The sequence below is a fragment of the Schistocerca gregaria genome, chromosome 7 (genome assembly GCF_023897955.1).
Source record: "Schistocerca gregaria isolate iqSchGreg1 chromosome 7, iqSchGreg1.2, whole genome shotgun sequence".
NCBI lineage: Eukaryota > Metazoa > Arthropoda > Insecta > Orthoptera > Acrididae > Schistocerca > Schistocerca gregaria.
Genome location: NC_064926.1, coordinates 53,264,616 through 53,282,633, shown reverse-complemented (window position 1 = coordinate 53,282,633; position 18,018 = coordinate 53,264,616). Strand labels below are relative to the sequence as shown.

The window sequence follows — 18,018 nt, the reverse complement described above, 5'->3', positions numbered from 1 at the left end:
AATATAGGAAACATAAAACTAATAACGGAAAGAAACAAGCACGGAACTACATATTTCTACAATCCTTAGGTCCCACCAGTTTTTCTTGCTACAGCTTTGCACGGCGTGCTTTCCTTCCTTCTAAAGAATCTACTACCTCATCAAAGTTCGTCAAACGTTTTGCTACGTGAAAAACCAAAATGTCATACTAAAAAAGCTGTTAATACGAAAAGTAGCTAAGACTGGTGCGGTTCCTCGATTCGATTACGTCTATATAAAACGAAATGGGCCTTTTTAATATTGCAGGAATCGTAACGCACGCCAAATAAGTGAGACTGTTTTTGCACACATGTTCATTTTTATGTAACTCATTTACATAAATAATGTTACAGAATATAATTCACGAAGTGCCGATATCAAATGACTGTTAGGGCTACTACAAGAAAGTAGTTTCACATTTCATTCATACGCTTCAGTTTCTCTAGCAGAAGATCTAAAAGTAGTAGTACGAAATATTTATATAAATTTGGAATCGTCATATTCTTCCATATAATTTGTGTGATGTCCCAGTTCCTTCTCCTTCCTCGTTCTAACAAACAATCTTGTTATCACTAATTCTGTAACTATTCCTGCCAGTGTCAAAATTTATTCTCCTATTAACTTCGCTAACCCTGCCACAATCCACAGTCATGCCGCGTTTATTCTCCGGTTAGGCGTTGTTACGTATTCGTACAACTCGTTTTTCGCGCTGTTCCAAGAATAGAACTTAAATGGCTGCTAAGCGGGGACTGTACAACTGGCCCTTAATAGTGTAGCGTTCCGGCAAAAATTTCCTGGCAAAATTTTATTTTCTTGGATACACCGAGATGGTTAATTCGTAATCTTTCTTACCTGTTGCCGGCCTGAGTGGCCGAGCGGTTGTAGGCACTTCAGTCTGGAACCGCGCGCTCGCTATGGTCGGTGGTTTGAATCCTGCCTCGGGCATGGATGTGTGTGATCTGGTTAGGTTAGTTAGGTTTAAATAGTACTAAGTCTTAGGGGACTGATGACCTCAGAAGTTAAGTCCCATAGTGCTCAGAGCCATTTGCACAATTTTTTCTTACCTGTTATACCTGTTAGTCGTATATATCCACTCTGGTAGTCTGAATCTATAGATTTCTCTAGTACTTTTAACAAAGCTGATTGTTGTCACACCCAATCAACCATGTAATCTAACAGCGAATCGCATTCATCTGTTCGGGTTTATCCGATTCAGCTCGTATAGCCCTATATTCCCCTGCCAGAGACATCACTTACACTGTGCACGCATTCAAACAGCACCTTGTGATTCGTTCAGAAATCAGAACGTGTTCAGAAATGTTCGAAGCCATCAGCAGTGTGTTTTAAAATCATATGAATAATCGACAGACCAATATGCATTGGGTGGTAGGCACTTTGTAAACAAGGCTTTTTCGTTAAAAATATGAATTCTGCCGCACGGGGGATATACCCCGGTTCTCCCCCCTTCCTCCCAGATGCGGGCCTGCTTTCTGCAACAAAGTGTGAACCTTGCATGTTGTATGGATAACGTTCCAAGTCGGTCTATTAAAGGTATTGAATGACGCCTACTTTCCTTTCCATTGTTGCTGCAGTTTTGAGTTTCTCCACAGTACCATGCTGTAACAAAAAATAATGAGAAAAGTTCTACGCTGTTTGACACTATCCGAACATTTTGAGCCAGTACATTAGGTAAAGTTTTTCTTTCGCCGAAATGTCAAGGTGAGTGGGGAAACAAAATCACAAATCACATTTCATCTTAAAGCGCAATTATAAAAGAAGCTGATTCGGGAGATCAGAATTTTCACATTGTATTGATTCAAAATGCTGAAACAAAAGAGTGGAGGCTATGATACCACGAAAGCGCTGAATTAGGTACGCTCAGGAGAGTGGATCGAAGTCGATATGAAATAAAATACTGCGAAAGCCGGTCGTTTGCTGCGCAGTCTGTAGAAATGTTGCCACGAGTTTATCGCTGTTGCTGCTACGCTGAGAGAATCCCACGAGGGGTGACCGGGTTACCACCAGCGCCGGGTGAACGCGCATTTGTATTCCGCTCAAGGAGCGCAGGGGCGATGTATGTGCGCCGCGTGGCCAACGCTGTTAATAAGGACACAGTGCCGCCTGGCCTACACGAGCGGTGCTCGCTAGGAAACACCTCGAGTTGCCTCGGGACGTAGAGACGCTTACTGACGCTAAGGTGGCCCGAGCAGTGGTACGTGTAGTTTCATTACCTTACCGGAACTCCTGTGCACAAACGTTTCATAATTTGCAAAGGTCCTAGCAGGTAGGAGGTTATTAAATCTAGTGTCCACATACCGTAAAACATGGAACCCATACACGATTTCAGTGAAAGAATTACCATTACTATTTCTATGTAGCACTAACCGATGCGAAAGTCATATGAAAGTCATATGAACCACTCAAGGGATGACTCTGTCAATTGTGCCGTCTTTAGAGTTAGAGTGTTTGACTGGCGAGATTGCCGTAACTGCAAATTAGCAAATATACTGTATGTTAGTAAAACACGTAAACCCTGAGTATGTCTCCCAGGCAGTTTTTATTCAGATATTTAATTTTTTAATCTTATGCAGTAAATACCATTTTAAAATCGGTCACAAACATTACTGAAGTAGTAAGCACAGTTTGACGTCTCTAATTCTTAGAAACATCCCGTAATGCTCTACATCAAAAATGTAAATTTTTCATCATTTATCCCTTCGTAACGACATCGCTTAGCATATGGACGAAATTCTTTAGTGAAATAAAAATATTTCTTCTGCTATAATTTATGTTCTGAATGCATGTTGAATAACGTATCCAGGACAGGTGAAAACAAATTTTTCGTCTGTTGCGTAATACTTTTACACAAAAGAATGTTTCTGCATCAGATTTTTTTAAAAGACCTTTTATTCCCAAAATTTTACATCTTAGTTCCTTTACCTCTTCGTAATATACAAGTACAGTGAACACATCATCATACGCATGAAATATATTAAGTCAACATCAACCACAATAATAACTTTGTATGCCAACTACCTCTGTAGATGATGAAGCGATTGAAAGCCTATATGAAGAGATAAAATAAAACTATTCAGAGACTTCAGAGAGGCGTAAATTTCATTGCGATTGGGAAATGAAACTCGACAGTATGAAAAACTACGGAAGATATTGTTGTACAAGAAAAGGGACTGATCAAAACGAATAATGAGGAAGCCGCCTGGTAGAGTTTTCAGCAGAGTGTAATGTAATTACTACTGACATCTGGCTTCCGAATCGACTACGAAGGCTGTACATCTGGAAGAGGCGTAAAGACGTTGGAAGCTTCCAGAATGATTACACACTTGTTGTTGTTGTGGTCTTGAGTCTTGAGACTGGTTTGATGCAGCTCTCCATGCTACTCTATCCTGTGTAAGCTTCTTCATCTCCCAGTACCTACTGCAACCTACACCCTTCTGAATCTGCTAAGTGTATTCATCTCTTGGTCTCCTTCTACGATTTTTACCCTCCACGCTGCCCTCCAATACTAAATTGGTGATCCCTTGATGCCTCAGAACATGTCCTACCAATCGATCCCTTCTCCTAGTCAAGTTGTGCCACAAATTTCTATTCTCTCCAATTCTGTTCAGTACCTCCTCATTACGTATGTGATCTACCCATCTAATCTTTAGCATTCTTCTGTAACACCACATTCTTGTCCAAACTATTTATCGTCCATGTTTCACTTCCATACATGGCTACACTCCATACAAATACTTTCAGAAATGACTTCCTGACACTTGAATCTATACTCGATGTTAACAAATTTCTCTTTTTCAGAAACGCTTTCCTTCCCATTGCCAGTCTACATTTTATATCTTCTCTACTTCGGCCATCATCAGTTATTTTGCTCTCCAAATAACAAAATTCCTTTACTACTTTAAGTGTCTCATTTCCTAATCTAATTCCCACAGTCTCACCCGACTTAATTCGACTACATTCCATTATCTTTGTTTTGATTTTGTTGATGTTCATCTTTTACCCTCCTTTCAAGACACTGTCCACTCCGTTCAACTGCTCTTCCAAGACCTTTGCTGCCTCTAACAGAATTACAATGTCATCGGCGAACTTCAAAGATTTTTCTCTCTTCTCCATGGATTTTAATACCTACTCCGAATTTTTCTTTTGTTTCCTTTACTGCTTGTTCAATCTACAGATTGAATAACATCGGGGAGAGGCTACAACCCTGTCTTACTCCCTTCCCAACCACTGCTTTCCTTTCATATCCCTCGACTCTTATAACTGCCATCTGGTTTCTGTACAAATTGTAAATAGCCTTTCGCTCCCTGTATTTTACCCCTGCCACTTTTAGAATTTGAAAGAGAGTATTCCAGTCGACATTGTCAAAAGCTTTCTCTAAGTCTACAAATGCTAGAAACGTAGGTTTGACTTTCCTTAATCTTTCTTCTAAGATAAATCGTAAGATCAGTATTGCCTCACGTGTTCCAACATTTCTACGGCATCCAAACTGATCTTCCCCGAAGTCGGCTTCTACCAGTTTTTCCATTCGTCTGTAATGAATTCGTGTTAGTATTTTGCAGCTGTGGCTTATTAAAATGATTGTTCGGTAATTTTCACATCTGTCAACACCTGCTTTCTTTGAGATTGGAATTGTTATATTCTTCTTGAAGTCTGCGGGTATTTCGCCTGTTTCATACATCTTGTCCACCAGATGGTAGAGTTTTGTCAGGACTGGCTCTCCCAAGGCCGTTAGTAGTTCCAATGGAATGTTGCCTACTCCGGGGGCCTTGTTTCGACTCAGGTCTTTCAGTGCTCTGTCAAACTCTTCACGCAGTATCGTATCTCCCATTTCATCTTCATCCACATCCTCTTCCATTTCCATAATATTGTCCTCAAGTACATCGCCCTTGTATAGACCCTCTACATACTCCTTCCACCTTTCTGCTTTCCCTTCTTTGCTTAGAACTGGGTTTCCATCTGAGCTCTTGATGTTCATACAAGTAGTTCTCTTATATCCAAAGGTCTCTTTAATTTTCCTGTAGGCAGTATCTATCTTACCCCTAGTGAGATAAGCCTCTACATTCTTACATTTGTCCGCTAGCCATCCCTGCTTAGTCATTTTGCACTTGCTCTCGATCTCATTTTCGAGACGTTTGTATTCCTTTTTGCCTGCTTCATTTACTGCATTTTTATATTTTCTCCTTTCATCAATTAAATTCAATATTTCTTCTGTCACCCAAGGATTTCTACTAGCCCTCGTCTTTTTACCTACTTGATTATCTGCTGCCTTCACTACACACTGGCCAAAGGAATTAGAGTAACATGACTTCGAGCGTCTGCCGTACTCCCCTGAGCAATGGCTCTGAGCACTATTGGACTTAACATCTCAGGTCACCAGTCCCCTAGACATTGAACCACTTAAACCTAACTAATCTAAGGACATCAGACACATCTATACCCGAGGCACGTAAGCTGCCTTGAGGCGGTGGACATGCGCCAGCCAAGTTAGCTTGCTGGCAAATAAAATACCTAATAACTGAGAAGTTTCAACGACGTCAAGTAATTGGTCACCTAAAACATTTCTGAGTGTGGATGCACAGTCGAGAGATAACAAAAATCCATAACTAGTAGTTTTGCAGGAGAAAATTCATAGCCTTGTCGTGGACTCTCCGAACAGCCCCCTGATCTTGCGGCTGAGTCAGGCGCAGTGATGCATAGGCATACTGCATGCCAAGATTATCCATGTATAGTGACGGAGAAACTGAGAACCACAGCATTTACGATACCATTGCCAGCTATAGCGAACAGCGTTACTCTCAGACCCGATCCCTGAGGAACTCCAGTTTCCTGTACATATTGGCTGCTGAGAGTCGAACCTATCCAGACCCAAACTAGGGAAGGCAGGAAATTCTGGATAAAAAGGTAAACTCTACCGGGAATCCCACTCATGCAGTGTAGATAGGATGTGATTTCGCCATTAGGTATTGCATCCCTTCTGTAGGTCAAGTAATACACCAATCAGATATTGGCGATGCGCGAAAGCATTGTTCACTGTGGATTCCAAACAACCAAGTGATTTGTGGTGGACGAGAAATAACTTTGGAATCGTGATACACGTCCTCCGGCTTCAAGGTGGGAACAAAACGAATAGGTCACATAACCAATTCGTCAGAGAGATTGGCCGGCAGTTAATTATAGTAAGTGGGTCGTTTTGCGGTTTCAGGACATTGTGAGGGACATACTCCTTCCCGCCAAATGCGATTAAAATGTCCCAGGATTCGTTTCATGTTTTCGGCACGAAGATGTTACAGCATTTGGTTGTGGATATTGTGGGGTCCAGGGACCGTACCTCGTGACTCTGCAAAGCAAAGTTTCCATTGATTAAAAGGGACATTATATGATAGAGAGCCGTGTGCATGGAATGACAGCGGGCGGCCCTCAATAAGGTGTCAGGAAATGTGGATGGTAATTGGTGCAAGCGGACACTTCAGCGAAGTGTACCGCAAAAATTCGGCAAGTACCACGGGATCAGTGAAAATGTTATCACTGACAATGTTGCCAGGAACCGCCGTAGGTTGTACATGGCCACAAATGCGCCAGAGTTTGTCCATACTTGGGACGGGCCGGCCGCGGTGGTCTCGCGGTTCTAGGCGCGCAGTCCGGAACCGTGCGACTGTACGGTCGCAGGTTCGAATCCTGCCTCGGGCATGGATGTGTGTGATGTTCTTAGGTTAGTTAGGTTTAAGTAGTTCTAAGTTCTAGGGGACTAATGACCACAGCAGTTGAGTCCCGTAGTGCTCAGAGCCATTTGAACCATACTTGGGACAGTTGGGTATTGGATCGCATGATTGAAACATACTGCTCCCAACTCACCCTCTTCATTTTCTTTGTTAAAAACCTCGCTTTCACCGAGAGTTTTTGGAATGCAATTAAATTATCCACGGATATCGCTTGTGCCGTTGAAGTTCCCCGTGGTGATCTCTGATAACCGCCGTGGTACCGGCTTTTGTCAGGATGAGCTGTAGGATTGTGGCATCGTTGCTGCTGCAGCATGAATAATAGTATCAATAGTATACTGAACCAATTTGTCGATATTCTTCACGCAACTGGCTGCAAAAGTGACTGTAGAGGACAAAGCCTGCCAATCAGCTTTCTGAAGCGACCAACGTGGATCGTGTTCCAGATGTCTGTGAGTGGAGAGGGGGAGAACGATAGGAAGGGAAATGATCGCTGTCACAAAGAACGCCACTGAATCAGGGATTACACTCAGGCTGCAAACAGCGAGATCAATAGTGGAAAATAGTGCAAAACCTGTGGTCATTAGTCCCCTAGAACTTAGAACTACTTAAACCTAACTAACCTTAGAACATCACACACATCCATGCCCGAGGCAGGATTCGAACCTGCGACGTCCTTTCAGAATAGGACGTCTGTCTACTCAACACTGGAGCTGTAGTCCATTTCCTTGTAGCCCACTAAACTCTGCTGCATTTGCGGCCATGCACAGCCCACGGCGGTTACTCGCATCCTTTCAGGAGGTGTTCTAGTACTCGACGTACTTCTGTGAGACATAGTGCCGCCGCCACACGGATAACTGTGGGCATTCAAGTGCACCAGAAGGAAGAATAGTGGGGGGAGGGGGTGGGGAACAGCTGTTCCACTAACTCCAACAGCTGGTCTTAATGGAAAGATCTATCTGGGGATACTTTCATCCGTACTGACAGATAAACACTATCGGCCTCGGCCTCTAGTGCATCAGCTCACTGAAAATATCAGAGCGAATGAGGGTACAGACCACACCAGACGCTCTCTCAGCATTAACGCGACTGATACAGTAAAGCCTGCAGTTTTTCAGAGCAGGTAGGCATTGCCATAAACCGTATTTCTTGAAGTGCTTGCCAATTACGGAGTAAGTAGCAGTTAAATGACGGAGTCCGATTTAATAGCATAGTAGCAGTTACAATGCCACTGAAGAAGCGTTGGCGTCATGTCTGAGAATGCGGCGAATGGAAAAGATGGGTATGATTAACTCACGACCAGGTCGTGGTCCTCCTGACTGAGTGGAGCGTCGTCCTTCTACACAGGCTCGGCAGCTGCAGGGATGGGGAGGGGAACATCCGAAGCCTCGGAAAGAAATTTATCTCTGTTTATTCTACTGAGATTTCGATTTCTGTGAAGATTTCCCCATTTTATCTTCCGTGAGCGAAGAGGACTGTTCTTTTCTTTGGCCTGCTGTCTTGAGAGTAGGTCATCTTTACAGGAGAGCGTACTCCTGATGCTGGCGGATGACTAGGCATCTTTGGGAACCACCGGTACTTTGGGTATAGGGGATGTAGGAGTCCATATTAGTAGGATGAAGCCTTTCAAACTTTTTCTAGCGTCTTGTCAAGGCAAGACGGTCGTGAATTTTCTTCTCCCTCTTGAACCCCGTTCATTGCAGTGAACGAGGAGGTTGTTGTTCCGAACAGTTGACACACTGAGGGACTAGGTCACAAGGGTTGCCCTGGTGGGACTCCCGTCTGGGTGCCGTACAGATAGTCTCATTAGAACAGCGGCAGGGCATGTGTCTGAATGATTGGCACTTAAAACCTCGTCGACTGACATCACAGCAATAAATCAACACTTTAAGTTTCTCAGGCAGAATGTTGCCATCGAGGAATATGATTAAAGCTCCATTGTCCACTTTATTAACTTTCCGTCCCTCGTGGATGCGGCGAACGAAATGGACTCAACACCACGCCAAATTAGTACGCAGATCTTCATCTGATTGCTGCGTTTGGTCCCGATTCAAGATTACACCTTGAGTTTACATCTTCAAGTTTTGTAGTCCTGTCTTCCTCAGTTGCGTGTAATATTACGGTATATTGATAATTTTTACTTATGGACCGTCTGATAGCAACTGATTAAAGCACATTTTAGTGCCATACGCGTTTCGCCTTTATTTTCTGCAAGGCATCCTCAAAAAAATGGCTCTGAGCACTATGGGACTCAACTGCTATGGTCATTAGTCCCCTAGAACTTAGAACTACTTAAACCTAACTAACCTAAGGACATCACACACATCCATGCCCGAGGCAGGATACGAACCTGCGACCGTAGCAGTCCCACGGTTCCGGACTGCGCGCCTAGAACCGCGAGACCACCGCGGCCGGCAAAGGCATCATCAGTGGCCTGGAATATGTACATATGTTAGCTATTTAATTTACATTTTTGTCACTGTGCCACAAGAACTGTTTATAAGCTATAGGCACAGTGACAAAAACCGCGGTCCAGTAGCCACATCATATGTTTGTGCCATAAGCTCGTTAAATGTCGCTACCTAATGTCTACACATATTCGTCAATTATGAAAATGTTACAGAATGCAATAAGTGAAGAGTACAGTAGTAAAATCTATAGAGAGCTTGCAAATGTATAAGTCATTACAGCAATAAACTGTAATAAATGAAAGCACAAATAATGAAAAATTTAAAATTGAAGAATGGAAATAGTTAAGGGATAATATATATTGAGATGCTCTTGTGTTCATTTTAGACAAAAATAATAAGATACACAAGAAAAAGGCTGTGGAGCTAATTAAATAACGTAAGTTGATAGAATAACTTAGGAAAGAAGCGAAAAAGGATGAAAACAAGAGACTAAGGTAAGTGGTGGTGGTTAGTGTTTAACGTCCCGTCGACAACGAGGTCATTAGAGACGGAGCGCAAGCTCAGTTTAGGGAAGGACTGGGAAGGAAATCGGCCGTGCCCCTTCAAAGGAACCATCCCGGCATTTGCCTGAAACTATTTAGGGAAATCACGGAAAACCTAAATCAGGATGGCTGGAGACGGGATTGAACCGTTGTCCTCCCGAATGCGAGTCCGTTGTGCTAACAACCACTGCGCCACCTCGCTCGGTGACGAAGGTAAGTAATCATCGAAATATGTTTGGCGTATTCGCCATAATGCAGAATAGGCGAGAAGTCGATGGAACTTAATCGCCTGAGCATCTCAAGTATCCTCCGACACGCCTTTCCAAAGAGCAGTGTATTTTGTGACGATGCCACTACAGCTTTATTATTTTAGGTCTTGTAATAGAAGAAGTATGCCTCGGCATGTTTAAGCGCATTCTTTCTTATCCATGAACGTAGTAATTTTTCGTTATGGCATATTTATTGTTCAAAGGCATAGTCTGTTCACTTGTATTTCATTCCCATGATTCGCTGCAGAACTGAAGATGGTCGTTGCTGACCGAAACCGACAGTCTATCGACCAAATGTTTCGTGATTATTGGCGGAAATAAAAGAAACTCGTTCTACACTCCCTGGATCACTGTTTTGATCCGCGGCCACGTCGTAGCTTGTGAGGGAAGGTAGTGATGTTCGACGCTAGGGCCTGTAAGGAAATCAACCTTCTTACTCGTCCCGAAGGCGTCCAGGTTGGCAGACCAGTAAGTTTCGGGACTGTTTCTCTCCACTACACGCTGCCTGCTCGAACTTCTAACATCTCAGTGGACTAGGTTGGGTTGAAGTCATTTTAGAAAATTGGTCTTGTTTGCTAAATGTAGCAAAATCACCGACTATTTTATTTGTTTGTGGATCAGTATTCCTAACTGTTATACCCATAATAACACCTTTCTATTACTACATTTAACAAATAAGTATAATTCTGTTAGTGATCAAATAATGTGAAAGGTTCACATAGCAACCCTTCCTAATTTGTAGAGTCATTGGGAGAAGTTTGTATAATTTATGAGTCTAGAACCATACCCACGGACTTACGAAATAACTTCACACCATTTTGACAGAAGCTAGGGCGGATAAGTACGAGGACTTGAGCTGAATGGTTGAAGTGTCCAAGTTGGTGGCAAGAACAATAAAAAAAAAGAATGAAACTGGAAGCTGAGGGTCCGTTAGATGACGAACAGTTAGACTTCAGGAAAGGAAAAGGGACCATAGAGAGATTTCTAATGTAGCATTTGACAGTGGAGGTACGAAAAACCAAGAAAAATGCATAGGATTTGTCGATCTACAAAAAGCGTTTGACAGAATAAAATGGTACAAGGTGAAATTCTAAGAAAAGTTGACGTAAGCTACAGGAAAATATAGATGATATACAACATGTCCAAAAACTAAGAGGGAACAAAAAGAATGGCAGGTCCACGACGAAGTACGCAGATTAAAAAAACAGTATAAGACAGGAATGTACCCTTTCGGCCCTGCTGTTTCATCTATACATCAGAGAAGCAGTGATAGAAATACTATAGGTTCAAGAATGTGAATGGATGTCAGTGAAAAGATTCACTTATGACGTTTCTATCTTCAGAGGAAGTCAAGAAGAAATACGAGACCTGATCAGTGGAATAGAGTTTATGGAATGAAAGTAAACCGAAGAAGCACGTAACATGGAAGTAATGAGTAGGAGCAGAGGTAAGATTAGTGATAATCTTCTCATCAAAACATCGGACCACAAATTAAATGAAGGAATTCTACTACCATGCAAGCAAAGAAACACTTGATGGAGAAGCAAGGAAGGTAGACACAGCAAAATAGTATAGACTAAGGGGACATTTATGCCCAAAAGTAGTCTTTTCAGGCTTAACTTAAGGAGGAAATTTCTGTGAAATTACTTGTGGAGCACAGTATTTTATGGAAGTGAATCATGGACTCTTTCGAAGACGGGATAGGAAGTGAATCAAAACATTTGATATGTGGTACAATAGGAAGATATTGAAAATTGGGTAGACCAGCAAGGAGAAAAATGTGAAGATGGGCAAAGAGAGGAGCATGTGGAAAACATTTACAAGTAGAACGCACAGATGATAGGACATGCGTGAAACGTGAGAGAGTAACTTCCATGGTACTACAGACAGCTATAGAGAGTAAAAACTGTAGAAGGAAACCGAGATTTGATTACATCCAAAAAATAATGGCTTCAGCTGTAATACAGGTACGATCATGAGATGAAGAGGATGGCACAGGAGGAGAATATGTGTTGGCTTTCATCAAACCCGTCAGAAAACCGATGACCCAAAATGAAAAACTTACAATACACATTCTCCATCGCTGCGAATTTAATGAGCTCGTTTACACTGCACAAGATTATACTTGTGATTGTAGTAACAGAATGCTATTCTTAAATGAGGCCAAACACCCACAATAGCAAAAAAACTGCTGTAGTTCATTAAGGCAGCCATTGAACGTTTGCTATTTAACACTTGCTTTATAGCCAAATAATATATATTATGAGTATGTCACAAAATGGTACTTACGTTGATACAGTGTGGCGTGTGTACTTGATGTCCTAATCCTTATGCAACGGTACCTAAATGAATTTACTGTTTCTTACCACTCTATGATAATTAAATTACGACTGATCATAATGTTTGCAGTCACTGTGTTACTGGTTCTATATCTCTATCAATGACGACTGCTAAGTCGAAACAATTTTCAGAGTACTCTACTGAGAGAGCTGCAGGCACCGAACTGAACTAACTACTGATACTTGGCATTTTCAGCGTCCGTGGAATGTTGTGTTCTAATACCTGTCGGTGGAAAGATTCCCAGGAATCTACGTAGTCTGCAGCCAACCGAGATCTGAATGGTGTCTGTCTACTCTCTCGGTAAACGTGTACAACGCGCTGAGCCAGAAGTGCAGAAGCACGAAGCGGTCCGTGTTTATCAGAGCCAAGTGGAGGCTGGTGCATGAATATGAGACACCAAGAGTGTCGTTGTGCCTGTGTGGTTATAGCCTACTGCAGTATTTTTGTGTACTTATTGCATGGTACATAGCAATTATCAGTGATTACTGTGGCTGTGAAATCCATGTTTGTCATGATAAACAGAACCGCTAGTAGCATTCTTAGGGCGAGGCCAGGTGCGGTATTAACTAAATCTAAACAGGACAAATGCAAAGAGTTCATAACAAGTCCCTCAGGATAATATGCCCCAAAAACAGATGAAGCTACAAGCACCATTGAACAGTAAGTACTGCAAGACCTGCAGCTAACGTAAAAGAAGTTACTGAGCTTCAAAGTTGAGAATAACCAAACCTCGAAAAATGATGCTGTACCTAATAATGTTGGAGATTGTAAAATATATGTAAGTTACCTAAACTATTTCGGATCTAATATATATAATAAGCATTAACAGTTGAAGGCATCTGACATAACAAGTCAATGCATCCAAAACACTGTCAGTGAGGGCACAGGTGTGGTGTGGATACGACTTTTAGGGGCCACCCTCTAGATCCTAGACACTGTTCAATTTGTAAAACTGGAATCATGTACTATAAGGCGATGGCAATGAACGCATTGAAGACACTTATTGTGATTCTACGAGGTGCATTCAAGTTCTAAAGCCGCCGATTTTTTTTCTAATTAACTACTCACCCGAAATCGATGAATATGGCGTTACTTCTCGACGTAATCGCCCTGCAGACGTACTCATTTTTCACAACGCTGACGCCATGATTCCATGGCAGCGGCGAAGACTTCTTTAGGAGTCTGTTTTGAACAATGGAAAATCGCTGAGGCAATAGCAGCACGGCTGGTGAATGTGCGGCCACGGAGAGTGCCTTTCATTGTTCGAAAAAGTCAGAATTCACTAGGAGCCAGGTCAGGTGAGTAGGGAGCTTGAGGAATCACTTCAAAGTTGTTATCACGCAGAAACTGTTGCGTAACGTTAGCTAGATATGCCGGTGCGTTGTCTTGGTGAAACAGCACACGCGCAGCCCTTCTTAGACGTTTTTGTTGCAGTGCAGGAAGGAATTTGTTCTTCAAAACATGTTCGTAGGATGCACCTGTTACCGTAGTGCCCTTTGGAACGCAATGGGTAAGGATTACGCCCTCGCTGTCCCAGAACATGGACACCATCATTTTTTCAGCACTGGTGGTTACCCGAAATTTTTTGGTGGCGGTGAATCTGTGTGCCTCCATTGAGTTGACTGGCGCTTTGTTTCTGGATTGAAAAATGGCATCCACGTCTCATCCATTGTCACAACCGACGAAAAGAAAGTCCCATTCATGCTGTCGTTGCGCGTCAACATTGCTTGGAAACATGCCACACAGGCTGCCATGTGGTCGTCCGTCAGCATTCGTGGCACCCAACTGGATGACACTTTTCGCATTTTCAGGTCGTCATGCAGGATTGTGTACACAGAACCCACAGAAATGCAAACTCTGGAGGCGATCTGTTCAACAGTCCTTCGGCGATTCCCCAAAACAATTCTCTCCACTTGACATGTCGTCAGCCTGGCTTGTGCGAGCCCGAGGTTGTTTCGGTTTGTTGTAACACGATGTTCTGCGTTCATTAAACTATCGCACCCACGAACGCGCTTTCGACACATCCATAACGCCATCACCACATGTCTCCTTCAACTGTCGATGAATTTCAATTGGTTTCACACCACGCAAATTCATAAAACGAATGATTGCACGCTGTTCTAGTAAGAAAAACGTCGCCATTTTAAGTATTTAAAACAGTTCTCATTCTCGCCGCTGGCCGTAAAATTCCATCTGCCGTGCGGTGCTGCCATCGCTGGAAGGTATTGACAATGAACGCTGCCTCATTTTAAAACAATGCGCATGTTTCTATCTCTTTCCAGCCCGGAGAAAAAAAATCGGAGGCCTTAGAACTTGAATGCACCTCGTACAACAAAAGTGGCCTGCCACTAAAGGGTTGTGGAGACCACTCCTTAGGGAGAAATACCATTTCAATCATTAGTCATGAACTGTCAAAGGGGAGGCGATCGCCAGGAAATAATGGGTCATTCTATGAGTCATAGAGTAGAAAGTCAGAAATTGGGCCAAGTAGGAAAGGTAGATAATATGAAGAGACAATGTAACTAAAATCAGTGAAAGAACAATTTAGCCAGTTTCAGCTCGTGATACTGTCTGAAGATGGCCTAAGCTTAGGCCGGAACTGGTCATTTTAACAAAATACTCATCGCGATATGCATTGTATTTTCACTGAATTTATATACAGTAGATGACGAGATCGCCGTCCCCAAAAATGCCAGTATGAGTGAAGTATGCAGGTATGAGTGAAGTGAAAAGAATAGAAGACAAAAAGTTTAGGTACAGTGAATGTAAGATAATATAAAGGTCGGCTGAAAATTGTGTAATGAGATTATGATTCATTACGAGAAGTAATAATGCGCAAAGAGCCTGTTAATGTGAGATTATTTTGATATGAATCGACTACAAACAAAAGCCGCAAGAGAAGTTCAGACATACCTAGCACGTAATAAGCAGACTTTGAAATGGTACCGTATATCTGAGCATTGGATGGATATCTTGGTATAACGATTTCATTAAATTTCTAATTGTGTTCCTAGCCGATTTCTAGTTCCGTGTTCGCCATACAATCCAATAACGGATTTCTGCGTTTCTCTCTCACCATGATGTATTTAGGCAGCATGTTGTTACTGTCCCGGTCTTTTCTAAGTATATCCACCTCTCTCGTAATTCTTGAATGGATTATTTACTACTATTAGCTGAAATTATTTCAGAGCACAATGAATCTTTATCCATCTCATTCCGACTCTCAGATTTTCCTTCTCTGCTATAGTGTTTCAGTTGCCCAAGATCAATGAATGTTCACCTCCATCTGTATAGCCAATTTTCGGTTCTGTTGTCGCATTCACTTTCTCTATTTTCTCCTCTTCTGCTTAGGATTGAGCTAAAATCCATACCTAGCATAGTTTACAGAACTGAATCTTAGTATCAAGGTTTGTAATATTACTGTAGGTACCCTTCGAGAGCTATGTTGGGGTAATGTGCTGAAGTTGTCTCTTCGTTAACTGCTGTATTTTGAATAGTTTGACAAAAACACTCAATACATCTCCACACCACGTAAGAAATACTTGCTGGTTAGCAGTTAGAGTGACATAACTCAAGAATACCATTACATAACTGGGATTGTGTACAATACTTACCTTCTGAAAGAACCTGCTCCTTGTATGGCAGAGGGTTTTCTAGAAGATTGTGATGTATTTTTAGTACAGTTCAGTGGACACAAATAGACTTGCTTTATATTTGCATACACATAATGATCAAATTTTGCATGCAAGTAGAGCTTATCATTTCAAATTCCCAATTCTGGATTCTGAACAGTGGGAACATAAATGCTATAGAATTAAGCTTAATCCGACAGACCAAATTTGGTAAAATAATAACATTCACGGTAATACAATTCTGTACAAATTTCTCACCTATTTTGCTAAGTTTTTCGCAGCTTTGTAAAATTTCAGTATTGTATTTGAAAACTGAATTTACTTCAGGCATAAATGATAAATGGCGTTATTAAAAAGTATCACACAATAATATGAGCTACAATTTTCCAACTTCATACCACCAAGATTGCAGAGTACACTGTGAACCAAAGTGACAGCAGACTACATGAGAATGTTTAAAACAAGTTACATGAGTATTATTGCAGTTTTTCACAGTTTTACTTGTGCAATTCCTAGACATAGTTTTTCAGATATGCCCACAATTAGTGTGCCTTACATCATAATAAAAATGTCTACGAAACATCTTTTGATGTGCCTAACTACAGCTGCTTTATATTGAAACTTCTTATGCTTATTTATGTCTTTCTTATTGTTACTGAAATAAACACATTACTTTGAAACTGAGCATTTCAGGAATCTAAGTAAATAAATGTGTAGCATGAGTATACTTGCAGCATCACACACTTCAGTCATTCATCTGGTTGAGCAGTGCATAATAGGAGTAGGATGCCTTCATCAGCTGAAATATAAGGATTCAAATTCAGTGGCATATACACATTATAAGAAGGTATTGCAGTTTACTACATTAACCTTGATAGTGACTGAAATATTCGGTTACTAAAGACAATTAATTGAGAATTATTGAATATAGCATATTCCATACTAAAACATCCAAATTTTGGTTATGACACTTGGTGGTTGTTCCTGCAGTTGTAAAATACACATTAAGGTTTCTATTGACAATGTGCTAAAACCTACAGTATACAACTTTCTTTCTTCCTGTTTCATGCTGTCTTGTTAATATTTGCTTTTGAGCATTGTGGTGTAATAATTTGATGACTAAATTTATGTATGGTGTGTCAACAATTAGTTTCCCTTTATGAATATAATGTTAGTAAACTATAAAAACATTCATTAAGACAGCATACTTCAGACTCTCTCTTTAGTAATTGCTGGCATAGAGTTATTTTCAGACGGATTTTGAATCCATTTCATTTACATATTCCTACATGAAAATAACATAGTTGTCACATGACAATATATAGGGCAATGTGTTACTATTCTACTGTTACAAGTCGATGTATATGTCAGTTTCTACTGCAATTTCTCTGCAACATAATTATGTAATAGACAATTCATTATAATTTAGCTATAAGATTGTGAAATATGCTGTTGAAGTGTCATGTGGTCTCCACTGTGTATTTATATAATCCAGTTTTATCAGTAGAAGATGACGTCTATCACAAGTTGAATTTTTTACCTCACCATGAAGGTCACTATAATGTTGAGCTAACTTATCGGTTTTATCTGAAATAAGACAAGTTTTTGACAAAAAAGAGAAAATAGTTGTAAGTGGAAAATACAGTGTTTACTTTTATATGAAGATCGACCTGTTATCATCAACAAGTGCTCTTTAATCTGCATTTTAGATCCACAGCAGTGCAATTAGGGTTTTTTAATGACATATAATCCATTTACGTGTAATGCTATATAAATATACAGAATTTTGGTTTTCTTTGTTGCACAGTACAGTTATCGAACTAAGCTTATCGATTAATCTGTAAGTTACATCAGCAGTCAGTGTGTATTTTTAACATGTGATAGTGATAATTAAGGTATGGAAACAATTAATTTTAGGGTTAACTGTATCTTCCAAAATGTTATGCAATAATCAAGCAATAGCCAAGTAACTTGCAAGTTATTTCAGCAGTGCCACTAAGTAAGCTGTGCTGATATGGCTAAGATATATAGACAATTTAGGTGTATATTCAGTAAATTTGATGTTCCATTGT

General features: G+C 41.0%; 1 protein-coding gene across 1 annotated transcript in view; it reads right to left on the bottom strand.

Moving 5' to 3' along the window:
• Positions 1-16,642: 16,642 nt before the first annotated feature.
• LOC126282162 (odorant receptor Or2-like) overlaps positions 16,643-18,018 on the bottom strand; it is a 57,469-nt gene continuing 56,093 nt past the window's right edge. The window contains exon 6 of the mRNA XM_049981683.1: positions 16,643-16,745. Within this exon, the coding sequence (XP_049837640.1) occupies positions 16,692-16,745 (54 nt within the window). The 3' untranslated portion in view covers positions 16,643-16,691. The remainder of the gene's footprint in view (positions 16,746-18,018) is intronic.